General features: G+C 44.6%; 2 protein-coding genes across 2 annotated transcripts in view; both read right to left on the minus strand.

Annotated features, from left to right (window-relative positions):
* Nucleotides 1-6,386: 6,386 nt before the first annotated feature.
* Nucleotides 6,387-25,218, minus strand: part of brp (ELKS/RAB6-interacting/CAST family member bruchpilot) — a 152,823-nt gene continuing 133,991 nt past the window's right edge. Inside the window, exon 15 of the mRNA XM_084595477.1 lies at nt 6,387-10,944. Coding sequence (XP_084451603.1) covers nt 10,921-10,944 — 24 coding nt within the window. The 3' untranslated portion in view covers nt 6,387-10,920. The remainder of the gene's footprint in view (nt 10,945-25,218) is intronic.
* Nucleotides 20,637-25,164, minus strand: LOC146208623 (uncharacterized). Its single transcript, XM_084597239.1, has 7 exons — nt 24,934-25,164; nt 24,610-24,780; nt 23,774-23,960; nt 23,453-23,695; nt 22,843-23,014; nt 21,588-21,736; nt 20,637-20,824 (listed from the first exon to the last, which is right to left on the minus strand). Exons 1-7 carry the CDS (start codon nt 25,162-25,164, stop codon nt 20,637-20,639), a joined length of 1,341 nt encoding a protein of 446 aa, XP_084453365.1.

Consider the following 25,218-nt stretch of genomic DNA (forward strand, 5'->3'; position numbering starts at 1 on the left):
CGGGAAATACTACAGAAACGTAAAAGCAGCGTTTTCGCACTGCATGCTTCTTATTTCGTATCAGTTACGAAGAACCAGCTTCTATGCGTCACTGAGCGCGAATTCTCACCCGCCGCACGCAGGCTAAAACTATCAGTGACACTGAACTTCGCTAGCCTGCGCCGTGCATGGGGTATCGCAGAGTTCAAGCTCCGTGCTCGCAATGGTACCCCAGCTGGCGTTTAGCCTCGCGCTGTGCAGCCGCCACGTCCCGTCTCTCAGCGAGGTACGCGCATTCGGCCGTGAACCGAGGCGAGTCGAGGAAGGGGTCTCCGCCGGCGTCTACGCGGAAAAGAACAGCTGTTCGTCGCTCAAACGACGTCTCCGAAAAACGCCGGCCGCGACTGAAACGAACCAGCTTGGCTAAACAAAGCTGGCCCATTTCGCAGAGTCCGGACCGACGCCGCGGCAGACGCAACGCCAGCACCAGCGAAGTCGATGTCTTTGCCCCTCCCACACATGCCCCAGACGAGACGCAGACAGTGCAGTCGCCGTGAGAATGTATGTGCAGCGTCTGTAAAAAGGACCACAAAACGTCCTGCTCGTCACATGACACGTAGACTGTGTAAACGTTGTAGGCTTCATAGAACGCCGCTTGTAACGGGTGGTCGTTGCCCCAGTGACACCGCGAAAAAGTAATTAAGAAGTCACCAACCGCAGTCCTCCGGGCGCCCGGCGAGCACTGGAGGATGCTTTGTTTAGTGAGAGAACGCGACCTTTCTAGTGCTTGCGGCAGATCTTTTGATGCCTCATTTGTTCGCTGGAATCTGGATGTGCAAGACAGTCGTTTCCAGCCAAAGTATAAATTCACTTCAGTTTTCTAATTTTGTGAACTGCTAAGTATATAAGTGAGAACAAAGAGACGATGGTGAGTAAAAAAAAAAAGCGCTCGCAGAACGCTTCTTGAAATACAGGTGTCCGAAGTGTGGTATGTAGCAAGTAACTCCTTAATGGTAACATAATTAGCAGCGGAACCAACTTTGGTGGTTTGTCCTCTTTGCACACCTCTGTTGAGTAGCAGTGAAGGTTACGATATCGCGGCTTTACGTAAGGAGTAACTCGCATGAGGACGCAGTACATCGGCGATATGCAGATGACTTAATTCATGGCAGAATAATAGACACCATGTGCATATATCGTTGCGCAGTCTTTTCCTCTCATGGCGCGGCTGTGTTTTTCATACACCAGAAAATGTCTAGAATGCCCTGGCGATATTGGGCTTGCACAAGGGCTGGTGTCGGAGTAAAAGTGCGCCACACCGCCGGTTATATCATAAAAGCTCTCACTGAACAACGAATGCATCGGAAGATTGACGATGCTTTCGAAAAGACAGTGACCTCAAGCATCGGCATCAAACCCTCCCCGTGCCTCGTTACCGACCACAACATGATGTGTCCAAAAAATTAAAAAAAAAAAAAGAAATCCTGCAATCAGGCATGCAGAAGAATATGGACAACGTGCTCTCTTACCTGGATATTCTCGCTTTGAAGTTGCTGCCGGATATTCAAGTTCAACACGGAAGCCGTCAGCGATGAGTTGTTTGACTGGCTTCCGGAATGGCAGACTCGCTTTCAAACTACGGAGTATAAGTCTGGCCTGAATATGCTTTGTAAAGTTTGTAGCGAATAGGAAGAAATCCCCTGAAGTGTGGAAACGTTGGTTTCGCGCGACAAGCTCTCTTCAAACCAGCTTTTAGAGGATATTCTTGAGGTCTGCACACCAACACACGCACCTCTGAGGTTTTGTTCACAAAATCTTACTGCCAAAAACTTTTCAGAAGAGCGCCGTTAACAGCGAATTTACGCCCACTTTGCTGTAGATTCCAACTTCTTCAGAGGCAGCATTAGTTCGATGGATTCACTTTCACCGTTCATGGTGGCACATCGGAGAGGCACAACTTTTGGCGACTGGATCTTGTTCGAATCTGGCTAGAACGCCCAGCTTGGTACACGAAGCTATCCACCGGTAGTCTCAGTCACTGACATCAATGAGGTTCTTCAGTAGGTCTGCACACAAGAGCCCCAGGGCTCCGTGTTCTCGCCGACGTGCTCGAAATCAGAGGGGCCGCTCCTCTGCCGCACTAAAGTAGCGGTGCAGGCATCACATATCTTCGAGATGGTTTCGCTCTCTGGATGAAGACGACGACGGTAAGAGCGCAAGGGCAAGCCTTCTTGCTTCTAGGAACCAGGCGGTCCCCGGCGCGATTTGAGAGTTTGGCGAGGGGGCGTCGCCCGCCGGTGGGCGGGGTCAACGGAGAACGCGCGTTCCCGATAGAGGCCGATTGACGGAAGAGAATAACAACGTCGGCACGAGAGAAAGGCGGGAAAGGGGGGGGGGGGTGATTGCTCCCATAAGGAGAGTGATAAGGTGACTTCGGGATGCTGCTAACATTACGCAGCAGTTCGTTCAGCCATTCAGTACAAGTCGTGACCCACCATATCTTGCGTTTTTTTTTTTTTTTTAGTTTTTGTTTTTTAGTGGTGAACATTTCCAGATCTTGCTCGAATACGAAACTTAACCAACCAAACCCGGGACATTTGCTCGTCCTCGTTTTCCTTTCCGGAAGCTTTATATTGGACGTGTTTTGAAACAATATTGTTTTCGCCCTTCGCTTCGTCCTCTCGTGCAGTTATATATAGGCAGCTTCCGCCTTGGACCCCATGGCAGACAAATAGAAAACGGTGTCGTTCCCCCATTTTGGCACTGAAAACTCCTTGGCAATATCTAATAGAATAATGATTCTGGAAAGGAACCACTGCAAGATAGGACCTTGTCTTTTGAAAATACGACTCTCTGAGTGCATTCGTAGCTGCTAATTCTTTTAACATAGTCAGGTTTGCTGCAGTTTTGTTGTTGTTGAAATAAACGAAGATGCCCGTACCTTGCAGGCGTTCATTGTGTTTATTTTGAAGAAATGTCTTAGTGTATACTTTTAATCCTTGTCTGCATTTGCGGAGACATTGTTATGTATACATAGCTTTCCTCATGCTTGGTTGAATCCATCGCTATTGTCGTGTTTGTTATTGTGATCAGGAAGTGCGCTTCATCCCGAAGAGCTCTTTAAATCCGGTTGACCATTCTCACGGTTACAATAAAGTTACAGTGATTGCTCGCTGAAACTTTATAAATCCCTCTTTTCTGTTGGTTCCCTAGATTCTGCTTAAACTTCGTCGCGATTTAGGGGGAATATTCAACTTGGTGAATCTTTATAGCTAAAACTGTTTCGTTCTTAAAATTATTAGCATTCGGGTGGTCGTTGTAAGTAATATCCAGAACATCGCCAGGGTTATGAAATCAGTTTTGTTACGTCTTTTTGGGGGCCGAAGCGAATCAGTCCTTAACTAATGAACACCGAAGAAACATATGCAATCAGGAGTCGTAGTGGCGATGAAACGATTTGCTTTTAATGCCCCTTTGTTTTTTTTTCAGACATAGCATATGCATTCTCTCGAAACAGCCAGCGCGCGACAGAGCTCTTTGGAAAGTGAAATAGAAAGCGACAGTGAGAGAGAGTTGAAGAGAGCGAGAGCGACAGGCGTCAGGCTTGACGGCCACACACATACACACACACACAAAGAGAAATGCGCACACGGTTCGGCCGCACGCGCGGCGCCAGTGTCGTACACGCACAGCAAGCGAACACGAACAGTGCAATACTTGAGGAGCAATGCCCTCTGCACCAGTGCTACACGGAGGAGTTCGAAAAGAGTATTGCTGTCGGCACACCAGTTCTGCGCCGAGGCAGAGGGTGCGTCTCGATCGCCACATGTATCTCACACCATAGAGATTCATAACTTTTTTTTTTTCTAAAATTATTTTTCCCTTTCATTTTTGTTTTGCAAGTATCGCAGCACTGGCTCGTTTTATACCGCAACCACTGCGAATGTCAATCGTGCCGATGCTCACTGACAACACAACGAACTGGAAAGTTTTCACAGCATTTTAAATAGGAATACCCGGAAATCTAGCAGCACTTTAATCACCGATAACGTTTACCATGGTACATTTTAAATCTGAAAGCCGGAACGCAATTATAATGAATATGTCCAATAAAAAAAAAAAAACATTGAGCGTCCAGATATTGCAAACTAATCAACGTAATCATTCTCGTGAAGCTTGAAAGTAATAGTAAACAGGGTGTTCTTTCCAAAACAGTTACCCTCGTGCTATGACGTCACGTCCGAGCAGGAGTGGATGCCTTGACCAGCGCACGGAAATTAGAACCCCTCTCTCGAAATGACATCCCACATTGACATTGGTTCTTTTTTTTTTTTCTCAGCCGAAAGGGGACACCAAGTGGAAAATTGTTAGGGAAAAAGGGAAGCAATTTTCATAATTATGATTCATCACAACCCTCAGGAGTCGCTCGAGTAAAACTAAACGGCAAAGCGCCATTTTAGACACCATTTACGAATCCGCAACGGGGCAGTTCAGAAAAACGTTTCCTCTGGTCTCTGAATTCTCATGTTTGCAGTGCTCGATAATTTTTTTTTTTTTTCATTTTCTGGAGGTCACGATGATCTGAACTCCATGTATCCTACAGCCAACTCAAGGCTACCTGCAAATCTGAACACCAGTGCGGTCGCTACAAGTGCTCATACCCTAAATACCACTCTGTGCAGCTATCAAGTGCGATGGGCACGACAGTGTTCAGTTCACACCCCAATGCGCATTGTATGTACGTGTCACCACTGTCAACTACTTTCCGTAAGGCGTTCGTTATACTTTATTCTAGCCCACGCTGTGGGCTGGGTTGTGCGCAAGGGGCTGTAAAAAAAAAAAAAACGGGCAAAGTGCTAGTAAAACATGCACGCAAAGAGGCTTCTTTCAAGAACACTGTACGTCTCTTAACGTAGTAGAAAATGAAGGGAAATTTTTCTCGACTACCTGCACCCTATTAATCTATAAATATTAGCACACACATCTCAGCTTGCTGGCGAGCAAGTATAGTGCGTGGCAATAATGTTCCGAAAGACGCAGAGGCGAAACCCAAGGGTAGTTTCCGCGCAGTCTCGTCACACTGCTGCCCTCAGTGGTAATGCCGTGATATGAACTGTGAGCGGACAATTCCTTGTCGGCAGAACCCTTTGGTCCTTCCTGCCTCCTCTCCCCACTCCCTAAATCCAAGTTTCCCCTTCATATCGCACGATTAATTCGACAACGAAACGTGAGGAAAATGCAAACGAGTGATCAAGAATTTTGGGGCGCTCATGTTCGAAGAGAAACAATTCACTATAAGATAGATGCTGTCACATGTTACACCATTGAGAATAATCTCGTTTAAGAAACCACCCTTGGGAAACAACCATGCAACAAAGTTTCCCTAATCGTTCCAAATACAGAAAGAAACGTCGAACAGTTGCTGTCATAGATTTACAGCTTCAGCACTGGCGCATTTACACTTCATGCAAACTTCTTGGTTGGAATAGTATAGGCTTTCCAACGCGCGAAGCAGGTCTTGGGGAAAATTTCACTCATGGATTGCATTTCTTCATTTTTAATGTTCCAGCAACGAAATACGTCCCACAAGGAAGTGTTAAATTTCTAACTGTGCGATGCCCTAATGGAATGCAGAACACTACACTGTTGATCCTTCTCGCGATTTGCGTTTTAGTCTAAGCCTGCAGTGTGGGGAAAGGTTGGGTGCGAATATTGCACTCAATAATTCCTGTTCTCTTTGCAGGGTGGACCTCATTCAGAGGCAGCCAGTGGTCGTGATGTGAAGACTACGTCACGCTGCGTCTCTCACAACTACGTCCGAGGCCTTCCATCGCAAATCTCAGCACACTCACACTTCGCTCTGTCAAAGCCACGCGGAAGCAACAGCTTTTACACGTCATAGCGATTCTATACATACGACTCACACTCGGTGAGGCTGCCGTCTCCTGTAGAATACACACACGATACGAGCATCGTCTTTCCATTTCATGTGGCCTGTTTACAGCAGCGGTTGTGTCACGCTCCGACGAACCCGAATGGTTCATTCTCACACGTTCTCCAGACAGACGATTGCAAAAGAGTTGTGATAAAGCGCGTCTTTTGTTTGCCTAAATGCGTTGGCAGTGTTGAGACTCCTCTGCGCTTGAGCACGCAAGAACCACCAGAAAGCGTTGTGAAACAAGTCCCTCGCCAACAGCCAGCGTACGAGGTGGGCTGTCCACACCGTACTCCATTTCTCCAAATTGTCAACCTATTTCTCAATCCTGAGTGGCTTTCCTTGATATCGTACCTGCTTTCCGTGATCTTTTGACGAATGGCTTTGAAATAAACCGATCAAATTTGTCGCACGTGGTGCTTAGTGAGCCGGATGCATCTCGCCACCGATTAAAAGTATAAGGCCATAAAGTACGCGGAAATATGTCTAAAAAAAAAAAGTGTTAACCTGAACTTGCCCCTGATTTGCAACAAACCACGTTTGAAAACACCACCGTATCTAAATGAGTATATTTACAGCTACAGGCTGAATATCAGAAGGGGAGCAGATCAGTCCGGTCCCCGTCACACACGTTTTATGGCTTTGTTGCTGGCTATCCTAAGAAAAAGAAGTTGACGCCGGCTCATATTCATTTTTTTTTCTTATTTTGGTATGCTTGTTTTCCCATTTACTGCATTGCAGTCTGGTGACTCATTGCTCAAGATGCATCCAGTGAAGCTGTATACACACGCACTAACACTAGAGTGACAAACCAGAACACGCCTGGCATACCCAAACGATGTATGCTCCCTCAGCGTCCGCTCAAAAGCCCGTTCCCATGGGTCAGCGGCACAGAATCATGCTAGTATTTATTTATACATATATTTATACTCACGCGAAACACAAACTCATGAACAAAAACACGCAGACTCACACACATGCGCACATATCAACATGTACATATATGTATATTTATATATATAATATTTATGTATATATTTATATACCTAGGTAATTATAGAGTGCACACCACGATGACGAGGAGAGGCTGAGTTTCATTTTTTTTTTGTTTCTTTGTTGGTTTGGAGGTTACGCAGTTTAATATGGTTTACGCACATTTGGAGGGGTACATGATGGCAATAATAGTACACGTGTAACAGTGTAAAAACAACAAACGATAAAAAACGAACAAGCAACAACAGTGTTTTCTCTAGACATCTTCATCTACAATGCCGGATCGACATCATGCACCTCGACATAGTGAGTTGCCGGCCGGCGATACAAAATAACACCAAAAGCCAAGCGCCGGCTGTTGTATACAAGTAAAAGGGAAAGAGGGAGAAAGTGCTTGCGAGGGGCTGTCCCACGTGTTCCGCGCACAACGCGAAGAAAGGAACAGGTGCGCCAAGCTTCGGAATGATTTGAATCTTGAGAGAGAAAGAGAGAGGCACTGCAGATAGCGGAACAGAAAGGGCCCCCTCGAAGGCCTCCTCCCGACTGAAAGGACCTCTGGGGTCGCCAGACGGAACTATAATATAGCACACTGGAATCTGTGAACACCCGGAAAGGTGAAGCAGCATGGTCCCGTAGCTGGCACGAGCTTTGTTCGGAGTGATTCTAGAGCTTAATTGAGACGCGGAAGTATTGAGGCTGACAAATGGTGTCTTAGGGCACCGAATGTCACAGAATCTTGGAATCAGAAGGTGCTAAACCGCTCTACCGAACTTCGACTTACTTTTCTGATAACTAGGTGATAACAAGGCCATTGTCAGCATACCGGAAAACCATAAGCAGAACATTCGTACTCAAAGCTTTGTGGATATAATTCCTGATTTATGTTACAGTTGTACCTCTTGTCCGTGAATTCTATTTCCGATCGGCTGGCGCTAGGTGGATTCTCTGCTTAACCTTGCCGAAAGCGAGGCTAGCCGCAGGTTGAGAAGGCGCGAAACGTTCGCAGCGCCGGCTTCTTGCTAAGAATTGCATCAACTTCGGTGCGACCCGAGTAAGTGACGAAATTTGAAAGCTATATGGACCTGGATCTGTGCTATGCGTACAGTTTCCTTGGCCTTTCTGGCGCTGAGACCAACAGGCCAGTTGAAACGCGTTCTTACGCCCATCACATATTGAGATTTAAAAATGTCCCCCGTGTTTATAGCGAATGGCAGAACAGGAAGACGGTGATGATTCAGCGCGAGCCTGTGCGGAACAGGGCGATGCTAGCGCAGGGACGGGACGGCCGCACCTTCCTGGGCGTCAAGAACTTCGTGCGTGAGCTCTCAAGTGCCCGAAAACGTGTCCCATGGGCGGAGACACCGGCGCCATCTTGTATAGGCTTTGCATAGCTAGATGCACCATGCTCCGTGAAAGGCCACCGGTTGGCCGAATGCCAACAGAAATACCGATAGGACTAGAGCGGGCAAACCAAGGCAGACTTGTCCAAGGATTCGTTTGTTTTGGATCACTCGCCGGCCCCTGGAAATTACTCGGTCGGAACGAGCCAGGCTCGCTGAGAGCTCCGTTTCGTGAACGTGGTACTCGCCTGCTGACAACAGGAGGTTCGCCTGTTACAAGGAGGAGCCATGGCAGCGCGCCCACTATGTCTGGGCTGATGTGCAACTTCACATAGGCGGTTCGCCATCTTTTTGCAGTGCGCAGCTTTTGCGTATAGTCCAGCACTTCGACGTTGCGTCACTCGAAAATGGGATGATTCTAGGCGAACGTTCTTGTGCTTTGCTATGCATGATAGTCACTGTGATTCGTAAAGGCCTGCATCAGAATCTAGCTCAAGCAATCGTGCGTCCCCTTCTTCCGCCAAGAACTTAAACGTCGAAATGACATATATGGGCCATATGGTGTGTGAGTACAGCGTCAGTCACGCTTAGCGGGAACACGGCTCCGCGTGGCTGCATACTTGCGGAGCGCTATATTGCGCCCACTCTGGTAGCAAATTAATGCATTGTGGAAGACGACACGAAGCGCCATATCAAGGCACGTCTCGTGCGTCACTGTGCATTGATTTGTGGCCGGGTTAGGCACAATGCCGCTTCCCAAGTGCGTGGCCACGCGGAATCGCGTTCCCGCCAAGTGTGATTGATCCTGTACAGGAAGAAGGGTTGACAGCTGGGAATGAGAGCACTGACAACGATTCGCTGGCTCCAGTAATGATGCAATGACCGTACTTATACATAAAAAAAATGGGGAATAATCAAATTTTTGTGAACGCGGCGCGGCAATTACGTGAGAGTGTTTTCAGGGTAAGTATACGGCCGCTGAACACATTGGCTGCGCGGTCGATTAAACTGAAATCAAAGTACGAAAAGGAAACATAGAGTGAAAACTTGTATGCAGGAAGGGAAATAAATTCCGGCGTCACAAACCTCTTATGTGTGAACAGCAGGGAGCAGTCTGTTAAAGAATGCATTTGCAACGCAAACTGCCATTATGCACCTTTTGCGCGTCCTCTGAGCACCGAGAGTCATCAGCTTCTCTTCGTACAGCTCAAGAGACAATCGCCGTGCAGTTGTGCACTCTAATTAACACACAACCTTCATCTTCGTGTCTTTTAGTGCTCTAATAATAAGCTCATAAATATTGTCTCAGAGCTTGTCCCCATAACTAGGTGCGATAACAGTACAACCTTCTCTTCTTTTAAGCTATAGTGATATGTGCACTTAACTATTTTTTTATATATTTTCTTCACGCATCCTGAAATACATTCAAGACGAAATAGTCTACGGAGTCTTTTGGTAGAAAAAAGGAAATTAAGGGAACTGTTTACGCCAGTGATACCAGCGATCTTTCCAGTACGTTATAAGCTAAACGCGTAACAAAAATATTATTTTCATCAGCTCGCTCTCCGGTATTTGCGCCAAAACAATATTTATCTCTTCAGACTTCCCTAATTTCTCGACTTCACCTTAGCCCGCGTTTTTCTTTTTTCCACTAAAACAGGTCCTTTATTTAGATGCCCCCCTGCTCCTGTACAACACGTGATGTAACCGAAATTGATCATTTCTCTAGACGCGCTTTAATGGCTCGAAGTTTTGGAGGTGCAGCAACGTAACGCTTCGTCCGAAAGAAAAAAAAAAAAAAAGAAAGATTGCTTTCTCGCTTGTGAACTTTTAAAGCAAATAAACCATCATACGAAAGGCTACTGGAAAGATGTACAATAGATTTCAATACATACGACGAACACGCCTCAGTGACGCCCATGAAAGCACATGCATCGTAAAAACACGCACTATGTACAGACAATATACGCGCAGCTTGCTTGTCCCTTGTAAGGAAAACGAAATTTCAGTCCTTGTAGATCAAAATGCAGGGTTTTTTTATGATAAAAATTGATGATATTAAAAATCACGACACTGTAAACTCATATTATGTTCACCGCCCACAGACCTTCAAATGAAGTAGTGTGTTTGAAACGAACATAGAAACGACAATGACAACAATCTGCTAATGTAACTCTTGGTGTGTAGATACCACTGTGCGCATATATATGAAATATACAAAACGGTTTACGCGCGTCTATTTTTACGGTCATAACTTGACGTATGGGGGCAAGTCAGTGAGCTGACTCTTTGTACACAAAACCGGTAAGATCCAAATTGTGGCAATTCGTGTTCACGGCGTTTGTGTTTGTCCGCGAGCAGTTTTAACCAGATTTGGCACGGTAAGAAAAAAAAAAAAGATTGAATAAATAAGTGTTACGAACATCGCGACATCCGCATGTGACATGTCGGCTGACTCTGCTTGTCAGCAGAAAAGACTCTCATCGCATCACACACAGATGAATCAAGAACGTATAACAAAAAGGCATGTGGTCACGTGGAATCGATGAAGGCTTTCTTCGTAGGGCGACGCGAAGGGTTTCATGTTGGGTCCCCGGTGCGCTATACCTTTGAGTCTTTGTCGACGACGAATCCGAGTTTATGGTGGCTGCGCGGGCGCGCGGTACTGTAACGTCACGATGTGTGGGCCTTCTCTTCCTGCATGAACAGATGTTGGGGTGTGAGCGAAAAGACACTATGGAGATATTGAACTGGCGTCCGCCATTCGATCGTGACGCTTAGACAATGTGTACAAAAGTAGGCGTCTGTTTCTAGCGTACACCCAGTCAATTCTTTAACAGCGCCGCTCGAGCGTTGACTGTCCGGTGCAGCGGCGCCGAGCAGAGGCAAAGCGGGAATCGGGAGAGGGAACGAGCAGGGGGGCTTAATCATGCTGCTTTAGCTAGTGCCGTCTGCTTGGCTGTTCTGCTCCGTTGGAAGCAACCCCATTGGTCAAGTTTCATGTCAGAGTTCTGAAAGCGCTTGTTCTATCAGCTGTGTACTACTTGTGGCTTCGATTGGTGCAAACGTGTAACGTTCCAAATATTACACTTGTCCCCGGTTCCATTTGTACTGCCTCGATAAGTTTTCTTTTCTTTTTTTTTTTTTTTTTTTGGGGGGGGGGGAGGGGGGGAGTAATGAATGTGCCGATATTTAATGTTCTCGACAATAATGTTTTCAAAAGTTTGGTTTGGTTTGTGGGGTTTAAAGGAGTATAGACACGTACATTTTCATTATCGGGATTATTGCTTTATTCGATCCACCATGCTCCAAAACAAAGGGAATGTAGTTCAAAAAACCTCAGCGCAGCTCAGTTAATTAATTATCAGCGCATTTATCGAGACCAGTTTCGGTTTCAGTCTCTCCGAGCACGGGCGCGGGATGACGTCAAAGATACGAAATCGCCACACTAGCGCCTCCTGCTGGCAAGACTTGTGATGACGTGAGCACGCATTCTTCTGACGCCCTCGGGTAGGGTTTGTCGTCTGCTTGCGATCGCACGTGGACCGAAATGTCGTCAAGCGGCGCTTCAGACTCCAGTTTCGAAATTATTTCGGGCGATGACGCGGATGTCGGCGACATTGCAAGGCACTTTGACTTTGACCCACTCGCCAGTGACTCAAGCGACGACGCAGAAAGCAACAGCAGCGACGAAAGCTTGGAGGGTTGGCGTGTTGGAAATGTCAACTGGTAAGACATGTTGTACTGATTACTTCTTCGAAACAGGCCGTCAAGTACGGCACATTTTTATTCCTTTAGCACGTACTGTGAATGTTGTAGGTCAAGGAGACATTAAAGTCTGCATACGTACTTTTTTGCCAGTTAGGCGCACAATATTGTAGAGCATGCTACAGCTTCGAAAATGGCCACCCTAGCAAATGTTTAACTACCGCCGCAAGCATGCTGTGTGGTTTGCTCATGCTCAAGCGGTTTTAAAGTATAGGCTGTGTTTATCTCGTGAATACAGACATTAATACGTACAAAGCTATCAGTAAAAGATCTCATGCCAGTAGCATTTTGATTGACTTTTTTTCTTTTTAGGTGCCAGTGCGGCCACTGCCGCGCTATGGATACGGCGATAGAATCGATATGCTGCCGCGAAATTCCGCGCGTGGTCGCCTTAGTGTCCGAAGGAGCCGACTGCGTTACAGAACACCGCACTTTCGGGGTAGCGTGCCTCGATATCGCCGCCGTGGAGGTCGCTTATTATGGCCTGGCGGAAGTTCGGCCAGGTATCGTGCAGGCGATAGACATCCACAGGTAACGTAAAACTGGCTGCACGCGGCATGTATTTGGCGTCAGCAATATCGGGAGCACACTGACTCGATTTTCATTGTGTGAACGAGTGAAGGGGGAGGGGGGGGGGGGGGGTTATAGGTAGGGACATTCTGCCCCTTTGGTTGCGGTGTCTCTGCAGAGTGCAAAATGGCTTTCGATAGCTATTTTTGAGTATCTTACCTGTTCGCATTTCCATAGGCACTTTTTCTGGTGTGCAAAAAAAAAAAAAAAACGCATAACGCGAACCTATTGCAACAAATGCTTTTAATCATTAGTATTTTTTTTTAAACCATATTGCTTAGCTTTCGAGAAATGCAATTGACATATAGGACATATAGTATAGCGATATAATTGCCTGGAAGAAATTCACATGCTTCATATTAATGAAAAGCATTTTCTTGCTTGGTATATATTTTGTGGCTATCTTTTTCTTATATAGTTGATGTAATGTAGATTTAGATGTACATTTTTTTTTTTTTTCAACAAATGACGAGCATGCTTGTTTTAGTTTGTAGTTTTCTGTAAGCATGCTTTTTCATCAGTCTCTTCTTGGGTATTCTGAAATAAATAAATCAATGCACAGTATTAGCATACATTGCTCAGCCAAATGATAGTGTCCACTTTTCAGCCGCTACAGGTACACAGCATACCGGCAGTTCGTGCGGTGGGTGTGGCACTGCCTTGGAAGAAACAACCGGACTGTCCTGCCGAGCTGTGTGGTTAGGACCATACGCGACACATTCCCTTCAGAAGAATACTGTGGCTTTAGGTACCCCGAGTATTAAAGAAAATTTTCCAAACGAAAATGACTCACTTTTATTCAGATGCAGTATACTTGAATAGAACACAGTACTCATAGAAGCAGGAACACACGTGGAATTTACAAAAATAACAAAAAAACATTCAATGAAACTTTGCATGCACATCTTTGTGATTCATCGCTGTGGCTGTACAAGAAGCAAAAGCATGGTGCCATACAAGCTCATGCCGCTTTTTCCTCCATTTGTATTAGACTATATACCAAAGCAGTTACATGTGAAAACTAACCACAAGAAAATAGAGTACCTGCGATTGCTGAAAACACCTGCATGAGCTAAGTACATGATCACAGTACTCATACGCTTGCAGGCAGTATGACCGCAAGGTTAGTGGATGCTCCGAATTGTAAACCTGCCGCTAACACAACAATATGGGAGACGGTACCGAGCACACACAACTGGCACACCTCATTCAGAGCAGCATACATCATGGATAGAAATAGCCGAAACAATTGGAAAGAGATTACACAATGAAACTGCAGAGGGCTCTCGGGAAATCAAGACAAAATTATTTTACGACAAGCTGCATTCATGGGCGTTCTTGATACAGAAACATAATAAGTTATATTCAATAACAGGATAAATAGGGTACCAGTGTCCGTCTATCCCTGATAAACGAGCAAGAGCAGAGACCGAAATGCCAGGAAAAGATTCAGCCTATATTAGGGCCAACATTCCCCAAACGCCACTTGACTTGAGCAAGTGGTGCAACACTCAGCAGAAAGTAGTTGCTGCACTCACGCATCCAAACAAAACGCCCCTTATATTAGTCTCTTGTATGCGTTTCCAAGAAACACAGTACTTAACCTTGGATGGGTTAAGCATATTCGTCATTCGTACCCTGGAATTGCAATACTAATCGGTGGAGATTTTAACGCTCTGAACACTGTATGGGGATATGATTATTCTAAAAGGCGTGATCAAGTTCACACTGCCTTCACAGAAATGGAATTTACACTGCTAAATCATCCAGGAGTCGCAACACTACCTGCAACACAAACACACTCACCAGACGGTACAGTGGAGATGATTGCTAAAACAGGAATAACATCACCATTTACCAAACTGGAGTTATTGGCTGCTATAGAAGAAACGAATGGTAAAACTGCACCCTGACATGATGATGTTCCTTATGAAGTCTTCAAGAATTTAGAAGGAACCGCAGTTGACAGCTTGTTGGATGTGGTAAATGAGGTATGGTAAGGAGGAGAGATTCCACTCGGTGGTGGTCCCGATACCAAAGGCTGGGAAACCTCCCACAAGCCTAGAATCTTTGTGGCCTATCTCGCTAACACCCACAATTTGCAAGATTTATGAAAAGATGACAGCCACCCACCAGTCATGGTGGTTGGAAAGTAATCAAAAATACATGGTCATACACGTGTCGCCTTATAGCCACCTTGTACACACTGTAGTGACTAGCGACGTGGCGAAGACATACGACAGCGTGTTACATGCCAAGATTCTTAGCAACATGGAATGTACGGGCTTTCCCTTACAGCTCACAAAAGCAGTACATAATCTGCTTAAGGACAGGACATTTTCTATGTGGATAAACAAAAAATGAATTTGCAATCTCGAACAGAGGCGTGCCACAAGGGTCAGAGGTAGCACCTTTGCTATTCAATATGGCACTGATCCTTCTTAGCAGAGGGTGCTATGAATTCCTGGCTCCGCTGGACAGGCCGACATTGGAAACTGACTCTGGCAACGTTTAACGCTAGAACCCTAGCTAGTGAAGCTAGTTTAGCAGTGCTGTTAGAAGAACTAGAGGGTATGAAATGGGATGTCATAGGGCTTAGTGAGGTTAGGAGGTCGAATGAGGTATATACTGTACTGAAGGATGGGCATGTACTGTGTTATCGAGGTTTACCAGAGAGACAACAACTAGGAGTAGGTTTCCTTGTCAATAAGTATATAGCGGGTAATATAGATGAATTCTATAGTATTAATGAGAGGGTTGCAGGCATCGTAATTAGGCTTAATAAGCAGTGATAAGTATGACAATGTAGAATCGGCAATGCGAAAAGCAAAGACGCAGTATACTGTACTAATGGGCGACTTGAATGCCAAGATAGGGGAAAAGCAGGCAGGAGACCAGGCAGTATAGGTGACTATGGCATTGGTTCTAGGAATAGCAGGGGGGAGTTACTAGCTGAGTTTGAAAGAGCGCAATAACTTAAGAATCATGAATATCTTCTTCAGCAAACGAAAGAACCGGAAATAGACATAGAAAAGTCCTAACAGGGAGACTAAAAATGAAATTGACTTCATACTGTGTTCAACCCCCGCCATTATGCAAGATGTAGAGGTAATCGGGAAAGTGCGATGCAGTGACCACAGGATGGTGAGGTCCCGAATTAGCCTAAATCTGAAGAAGGAACGCAACAGATTAGTAAGGAAGAAATCCATCAACGAATTAGCAGTGAGGGGGAGGGCAGTAGAGTTCAGGATCTCGCTACAGAATAGATATTCAGCTCTAACAGAGGATGGCGACATTACCCTAGAAGCAATGAACAATAATTTCAGAGATATCATTACTGACTGCGCTGTAGAAGTAGGCGGTAGGATAGGAGAGGATACCGGTAAGCTGGCTAAGAAAATGAAAGTTCACTTTGAAGGTAGCGCGAAAAACGAGGACCAAGAGTAGAAGGACACAACACGAGCGCTTTAAGAGGCATTTCTTAATCAAATGAAAGATTTGATTAAGAAACGCCAGAGTATGAAAGCTTCCAATCCAACAGACCAGATAGAATTGGCAGAGATATCAAAGTTAATCAATAAGCGCAAAGTGGCCGATATAAGGAACTACTATAACATGGAGAAAATTGAGCATGCTGTAAAGAACGGAGGAAGCCTTAAAGCGGTGAAGAAAAAATTAGGCATAGGCAAAAATCAGATGTATGCGCTAAGGGACAAGGCGGGCAATGTCATCACGAATATGGACAAGATAGTCAAAGTAGCTGAGGAGTTCTATACAGATCTCTACAGTAGCCAAAGTAGTCAGGACCGTAATGAGATTGGCGGTAGGGAGAAACAGTCAAACGTTCCACTAGTGACGAAGGACGAGGTTAAGAAAGCAATAGAAACTATGAAAAGAGGGGAAGCAGCTGGAGAGGATAACTATAGATTTGTTGAAAGATGGGGGGGGGGGATGCTAGAAAAACTGGCCACCCTGTATACGCAGTGCCTGGTGTCATCGACAGTACCGGAACCATGGAACAACGCAAATATTATCCTGATTCATAAGAAAGGGGACGCTAAGGACCCTAAAAATTAGACATAGCAGCTTACTGTTACGTATAAGGTATTTACTAAGGTAATCGCTAATAGAATAGGACAACCTTAGACTGTAATCAAGCAAAGGATCAAGCAGGTTTTCGGAAACGGTACTCTACTATTGATCATATCCATACTATCAACCAGGTGATAGAAAAATGCTCGGAATATAACCAGCCCTTATACATAGCATTCATTTATTAAGAAAAAGCATTTGACTCAGTAGAAACCTCGGCGGTGATGCAGGCATTGCGAAATCAGGGGGTAGACAAGCCATACATGAAAGTGCTGGAAGATATATATAGTGGCTGCACAGCAACCATAATTCTGCATAATGAAAGTAACAAAATTACTATCAAGAAAGGGGTTAGGCAAGGAGACACGATCTCCCCAGTACTATTCACAGCTTGCGTAGAGGAAGTATTCAGAGACTTGCAATGGGAGCAGTTAGGGATAAGGGTAGATGGAGAATACCTCAGTAATCTGCGATTTGCTGATGACATTGCCTTGCTAAGCAACTCGGGGGATGAACTGCAAATAATGATTGATGGCCTAGACACGAAAAGTAGAAAGGTAGGCTTAAAAATCAATATGCAGCAGACTAAGGTAATGTTCAACAGCCTCGGGAAGGAACAGCAGTTAACATTAGGTAGCGAAGCACTGGAAGTAGTAGGCGAATGTCTACTTAGAACAGGTAGTAACCGCAGATCCAGACCATGAAAAGGGAATAACAAGAAGAATAAGATTGGGATGGAGTGCATTTGGCAAGCACTCGCAGATTATGACTAGCAGCTTACCGGTATCCCTCAAGAGGAGAGTATACAACAGTTGCATCTTACCTGTACTCACCTATGGGGCTGAAACGTGGAGGCTAACCAAGAGGGTTCTACTTAAGTTGAGGACAACCCAGAAGGCTATGGAACGAAAAATGGTAGGGGTAACATTAAGAGATAGGAAGCGTGCAGAGTGGGTCAGAGAAATAACTCAAGTTACCGACATTCTAGTGGAAATTAAGAAGAAGAAATGGACATGGGCAGGACATGTAGTGCGAAGAGAGGATAACTGATGGTCGCTTAGGGTAACAAACTGGATTCCAAGGGAAGGAAAGCGTAGCACGGAGCAGCAGAAAGTTAGGTGGGCGAATGAGGTTAAGAAGTTCGCAGAGGTCAAGTGGATGCAGCTAGCACAGAACCGGGTTAATTGGAGAAATATGGGAGAGGCCTTCGCCCTGCAGTGGGTATAGTTAGGCTGGTGATGGTAATGATGATGATCCTATTGGCGTGGAAATTAGCTGAAATATCAGAAGCGCGGTTCATGATATACACAGATGATGTCATGATTTGGTCTGCTCATAAACAACTTGAGAGACAAAAGCTACATCTGCAAGAGGCTTTACATACCATAGATGAGTACGTCCAAGATGCAGGTCTGGAATTGTCACCTCAAAGTCCAGCTACATTCATATTACAAAAGAGAATGGAAGAAAATAATTGGCAACGCAATGAGTCACCCTAAAGACTGAAAATCAGGCATTGCAAGAGGTTGATGAGTTCAGAGTTCTTGGCCTAGAAATTCACAAATCCGGCAAAGAACCACAATGGCTCCATAAGATGAAAAAAGTAGCTGCGACTTCCTTAAACTTGATCAAACGCATTTTGTCCAGGAGAGGAGGAGCTCGAGCGGACATGGCAAGACGTCTTGTACAATTGGTGTTACAGCCGAGGATACTATATCAGGCACAATTGCAAAGACTAACGAGGTGGCAATAGGTGGAATTGAAAATAAATAGAAATGCAATGCGCACAACCACAGCTTTACCAAAATTTACCCCTATCCTTATTCTCCAAGCATTTGTACAGCTGAATATGTCGACAGATATAATTGAACAACGAGAGGCAACAAGGAATATGAAGCGAAAGTATGTTATGCCCATAGCATCCTAGTACTATAGTGAAGTGGCAGTGCAAACACCAACAATGGCTGACCTCCCTCAATCTTCGGCCCAGTCACACAACTGCCTCACACTTTAATAACGCTGAAAGGCATGGAATGTCCGTTGTTCAGTGGAATGGCAAGCCTCTCTACTACGCGCTGACGAAAAAAAAAAAAAAAGAGAGAAGGAGGGCACCTTTAGTGAGGCCAGGTGCTTTAAAAGGGGAATTAAGAGTGAATGTACTCAAGCGTGCTAACGTAGTGCATTTTGTGGTTCTTTCCTTCTTTCTCCGAAAAAGGCGAAGTCATTGTTAAAATGAGAAATGCAACAGAAAGCGTTAAAAAAAATATGAGCCCGGAGACGCCCACCGTCTCCCAGCTCCAAAAACCGTTTCGCGCTCAATATTTCCTGTTTGTATGGCATCACTGCATGTTGGTAACTTTGCAGTCTGAATACAGAAGTCAGCTTGCACCTTTTGGGGAAACGAGAGGACAAAAGTTAAATGTTGAGAATGCAAAGTAAAAGGCTTTCACCTATGCATATATGGCATATGAAGGGCTCTGCTTGGGACCTAACTAGTACAACGTATGGTCTCATACTGGGGAATCACCTGTCTTAAGCTGCTTGCTCAGTGAATTTCCTCGCTACTTACACGTGCTAGTGTTTCTGCGTTTTTCGGAAATATGTGCTTTTGAAGTGATCTTTTGCTGAATTGTCAATCATGGGGCACGATCGCTGCGTCCAAGTGTTAAAAAAAGAAAAAAAAGCCACATCACTCGCATCGCGTGGCTAGGTGCAGAGCAAACTTGACTTTGAAGCAAACCATGAGGACTGAACAGGTAGAAAGGAAGTTGCGATTTGGTGCCTAAAACAAGGGAGGGGGGGAGGAGGGGGGGGAGCCGTGCCTTTGCACCGGGTGCGGGTGACCCTAGCGACACCACTGGGTAAAAGAGTGGTCTAGCTAGCAACATACTTTGGCACATATGGCTGCTTTTGAAAGGGGCATGCACTTGCTATCAGGAGTGTATGGTAAAATTAAGTCCATTCTAGGGAATGGCTGATGCCCATAAAGAAGGAAGAGAAAAGTAAATGCCGGAGAATTGCAAGTAGCTGCTGGCAACTATCGGGCATATAGTTACTTTGTAAAGATGGTTGTCTCAGAAAGCTAAAGGTGATATTTGCTGCAGCGTTTAGCGAGGTGGAAATGGCGCTGATAATGGACGCAAGCCACTTTCCGCTGCTCCACAGGTATATCAGTTATGGTAAGAGTCGAAGTGAGAATCTGCTGCTAAGGGACATACCATAGCTTTGGGAAACCAAAATGTGGGCCTCACAGTAGGTGTACTATAGGCTGACCATAAAATGTTAGAACTGCGGTGTAGGGCACAGGAGCAATGAAAGGAACGAGGTGAGGAGCATGAGCTCCATCGTATTATTCTTGAATGGCCCACTGCAACACCAGCACCAGGTGAGAGGCTGTCATTACACAGGGACACCCTAATAGCCAGCATGCAACTCTGTCCCTAATAGACTACTTGATCTGGCTATGTGAGCCATAGAAAAAACTTCAACATAAGCATTCCCGTGTCATTATTTCAATTCACTGCAATGTGCCTGCTAGCTTCATAGAACGACAATAAACAATATATCAGTAATTACACTTCAACTTTTCATGCACAGAGTGACCTAAACCTACTTTTGACATCTGGGCTATCATTTGGTCATTTAAACTGAAGCATTAAAAGAAAAGAAATTAACTTATAGGTTGTTTAGCAATAATAGAAGCGTATCATGTGGTGAACCACGTACACTAGCAAGATGCTATGCATCATTACAGAAAAGGAAACATATGCAACTAAAGTTAGGTGTCTGCATTTCTTTTAACTGAAGCCGACACTATCATCGTCTGCAAAGAAGGTTCACTCAGATGTGCTAGGCATTGGGCGGTCATGCAGTTCATAACGTGACCTGCACACTTCCACGAGATCTGATATGTTGATGACCTCATAAGCACTTTTGAGGGGAGCTGGCAGGGACAAGGTTCACTCAGATGTGCTAGGCATTTGGCGGTCATGTAGTTCATAACGTGACCTGCGCGCTTCCACGAGATCCGATATGTTGACGACCTCATAAGCACTTGTGAGGGGAGGTGGCGGGGACAGCAGCCTGGCAGCCTGGCTGTTTGAGTCCATTTCTTCCTGCACAGCACAGAGGAGGCGACCCACATACCCTGCAAGAGCACATAAAGACACAAATGTTTTGAGCAAGCAGAATAAAATGGAAGCATAAACCAATTAGTCAGTCTTACAGTTACTTCCTTTACTGGCTTCGTGTCGCACAATGAATTATCAATTAATGATCACGGCCCCTCCAGATATTGTGCGCACTAGCCAACTAGGCTAGAGTTGAAAAGCATCACAGCCTCCTGGATCATTTTTACCTCAGCATCAAAATGACAGACAAAACCTGCTTGCAAAAAAAGATTACATCCCACATAATCACCTGTGAGGGAGAAAAGGTGTGCATTCCTTTGTTGGCGAGCATGGATATAGAGAACAATGCTATTTGATAGTTACTGAAGTTAACCTAGTTAAACTTGCACAATAAGTTACTAGCATGTTCAGTTAAGTTTCGGGTTGTGTTGAGGCTATGTACAGACCATGAGTGATGCCACTGAGGAAGGCTCCAGATTATTCTTCAATCACAAAAAAATAATTAATCTGGTGCATTTTATGTGCACCGAACTGATATTGCACAGCGGAGAGGCATTTTAATTTCTTTTATTTTAAAGTGCAGCTGTCTTCAACGCGATTTAATCCTTCAGTATCAGGCCCCAGTAGACAAAACAATTGTACTCACTATCTTTGCCAATTTTCCAACCTTCTGCTAGTGCACAATAATGTTTACAATGAAAGGAAGTGTAATATGTAATATTTTTATAAAACAGTTATCTTATTCAAGCATGGCAAACTGAGAAGAAATGCTCTACAAACCATAAGTAGGGGCTTCCTTGATGGGGCACACGGTGACCTCCCCTTTCCTCGCCTTTGGATACTTCCGCTGCCATCGCCGCTCTCCACTTTTTGTCACCGAGTGACTGTTGCCAGCATTCTCATTATAATGCAGAGCCGACAGGGCAGTCCTATAAAGTGTCATATAATGCACCGTTGTCTAAGTTCCAAGCGGAGACAGGGCAACAATATATAATTACAAATGAAATGGTAACATTGAGAGGAAAAAGAACAAAAGGAAGAAAATATAAGCAAAAACATGCATATTTTTCATCCTGTTCTTTTGACCAAGCTGCTTGTTTTATTGTTATTGCTGTGGCATGAAAATTGCCACCACCTAAGTTTTTAGGCACAAGCCTCTTAGAACCATGACACTGCTAAGGCCATTTTGGCAAGGTTGCTTGATGGAGCCACAACACCCACACCTGAAAACATGCACAATGAAAACTGCATTAAAGCAACTCATGCAGACCGTAAAGTGCAGGATATAAATCAGGATGCACTGTAAACAGAGGCATCCGATTCACAGTAAAATTCAATTTTTTAGGGCTTTCTAGAGGTTTGTTTAGCTTTGGCTCAATCGGAATTCCGCGGCCTGCTCGTGGAACTGTAGCAGCACTCTGTAGAAAATGAAAGCACCAGATGCCACTTAATGTGTTGGGGACCTCTTGAATAACATGAGGGAGGGAGGGAGGGGGGGGGGGGGTTCATGTTTTTCAAAAGGTCCCCAACACATTCATGGCTGAGAACTGCATTAGACCATCTCCATCAATATGTCCCTAACCGAACCTAATAATACTAAACACTTGCCTGAAAAATAAAGTGATGTGTAAGGAAGCCGAACTTGCAGCATACACCAACCATGAGTGTTACAGGTGACAAAGACAAGAATGCAGAAAGAAACAAAACATGTTTCAAAAAGGAAACTAATGGTTTAAACACTAAGAAAACTATTGGTTAGAGAATAAGCCTCCTTCATTTCACTGCAATAAATACTTTTCCCTTTAAGAGAGCCAGCAGTTATTTTTGCCCAACTTTTTCAGAGTGCCTACTGCATTAAGAGGACATATGTGGCCCACTTTCTCAGCACTGCTAATTGGTGTGGCAGGTTTGAAATAGTGCAGAGAGCATTCTTTTGCTATAAATCATGAGGCCACAGTTGGAACTGTAATAATTACAAAGAATTCATGTTAGCCAAGGCTTGAAAGGCAGCTGGACCTTGATTGAGCAGACGCACCTTGCTTGCATTCCATGATATGAAAAGGCATAAGCCTTTGGTGCAAACCGGTTTATGACTGCATGAAACGATTCCACACCAAATGTTTGCTGGTGGGGTGACAACTGCCGAATGTCATTCAGGAGACGCTTGCAGTTCAAGAGGCGGCAAAGTTTGTTGAATGAATCCGAGTCTGAAACAATATATGCAATAATAACAAGACAGACCTGAGTACCAAGAAACTGCAAGGAAGCTTGCATTACCACAAAAACAAGCTAAATGTCTGTTTTCATAACTGAGTGGTGTGCCTCTGCATAGGTTCATTTATGACTGTAAAGGGTACACTTTTGCTCAGATAAAATACAAGAAATGCTCAATGCATATTAAGACTTCAACACCATGACATGTAATAATGTTTGAAATTAGTCTATATTTCAAGGTTCTTTTCTCTCGGCCTTGTTAAACTTTCTGAATGTTAAATCTATAACTAACAAATTCAGAGATTAGTGATTGAATCTTTCATGAACCATTCCAACATAACTAGGCATCTATTTAATTTATAACAAGCAATTTAGCTGTTCAATATCATTCTAAATTCTATGAAGATGATGTTAATACTTAGAAAGAGCACCTGGATGAAACCACTTTCGTGGTTGCAGTTGGCCATGCTGGCACCTGTCATACAGGCCACCGTGGCCATGGTGCTTATTCTGCACGTGGTTCAGCAGACTCAGCCACACATGGACAGCCAGGTCTCCACTGCCAGCACCAGCACTCGCCGCAAAATAAAGATGATTGATTATGGACTTGGTCCACAGCCCAATCAGTTCACAATCTGCGGAATGTGAGGCGGCAAGAAGCTTTTTCCTCAGCCCTGGAAAGAGAACATGGGTATCACTGAAAGTGACGAAGCATGTTGTCTTTGTGTTAAGTGCATTCTTCTGCAACTGACCTTTGCTCACGTGCCATGTATCAAAGAGATGAGTCGTCTTCGCCCGGTTTGTCCGAAGGTACTTTCGTACCTGAGGATGACGATCAGTGACTATTTCGTTGATTGTAATCCCATGGCTATCCAAAGAGGCCAAGGCCCTCTTTAGGCCCTCCAACTCCATGTTGCCACTGCAAGTGACTTCAGTACTCTGTAAGAAATTGTATATTTAAATAATGAGCTAGACTTCTGGAAAGAAAACTGTAGTCAAGACTAGTACAAAATGATTTCTGTTCCAATAAACATACTAGTGTGGCAACTAGCCCACCAGAAAACAAATTTTTCGGCAATTAATTCGTGGCAGACAATTTTTTATTATCTGCTTTGAAAGCCACCATGAAAAAACAAACTTTTAGTCGTGAAGCATGGTATGCTGCACATTTTTTTAACACTGACTTTTCCTTCCATACTACTAGCCTGATTCCAGACGTTACCGGAAACATAGGCCATAAACATATTAGCATGTATATGCCATACTTACACCATATTCCCTAAAATAATAAATGCAATACATGTTGTGGTTTTTCAATCATACTGCTGGCTGTTCTTTCTCATACTTTCATCAATTCTTTCTATGATTATTTTACTTCAAACAGCAAATTCAAATTAATCAGAAAGCATGAGTGGCTGTTGCCTCCCTTAGTGTGGATCTCATAATGAGCCTCTCATTTCTCCACATTTATTTGCTTATGTGCCTGCTAGGCTGAACAAACACCAGTAAAGGTGATGAGTTATCTTAACATGTAAGAAAAATGATGGGTATGACTAATGGTTAGGTGCTTAGAAGAGTTTGCTCTCACCTGCACAAGCTGGACATCAATGATTTTATTGTAAGATGTTTCGAGCAAAGAGTATGTTCCATATTTGGCACTATAGCCTGGGGAGTCCGCTCGGCTGTCCCCAGCAAGTTTTGCCCCATTGCTCCTAACTTTCAGTGCGTCGAGCAATGCCTCCCGCTCCTCTTGCCACACCTTGGGTAACAAAACAACACCATATGCTTTGTGACATGCTTGTAATAGAAATGAAAACTTTTTGTTCCTGACTTTTGTTTGGTCAGAAATACATGTTTTCTGAGCAATGCATGCAAAAGTTCACCACAGGTTCGGCTCACAAAATATACACACCTTCTGCACCGCTGGAAATAAGAGGCGGCTCTGTATGCGGTCATACGTTCGCCTGCTAAAGCAAGCCACTCCAGCATGGCTGAACAAATGGAGGGCCTGAGTAGGGCTGCACCCTGCAAACAGAATTGCTGCGGCAATCGCAACATTTCCGCACGGAAAGTTTTTTTGCCTTGGCTGGCTGAACCAAGTACAGCGGTGGCCCTCCTCACATGTTGTTGTGATGACGGCCATTGAGCTAGACACCTGAAAATTGAAGAAAGCTTGCAATAATGAACCAATGCAAGC

This window comes from Amblyomma maculatum, chromosome 1 (genome assembly GCF_055883805.1).
Source record: "Amblyomma maculatum isolate TAMU_Amacu chromosome 1, ASM5588380v1, whole genome shotgun sequence".
In the NCBI taxonomy this organism is placed as follows: Eukaryota; Metazoa; Arthropoda; class Arachnida; order Ixodida; family Ixodidae; genus Amblyomma; species Amblyomma maculatum.

Excerpts from the sequence above, each read along its gene's own strand:
- LOC146208623 (XM_084597239.1), bottom strand. The coding sequence starts at position 25,164 with ATGGCCGTCATCACAACAACATGTGAGGAGGGCCACCGCTGTACTTGG. Across the intron at positions 23,696-23,773 it reads TACATGGCACGTGAGCAAAG|GGCTGAGGAAAAAGCTTCTT; the intron begins GTCAGTTGCAGA and ends TTCTCTTTCCAG. Across the intron at positions 20,825-21,587 it reads CAAGGAAGCCCCTACTTATG|GGTATGTGGGTCGCCTCCTC; the intron begins GTTTGTAGAGCA and ends GTGCTCTTGCAG.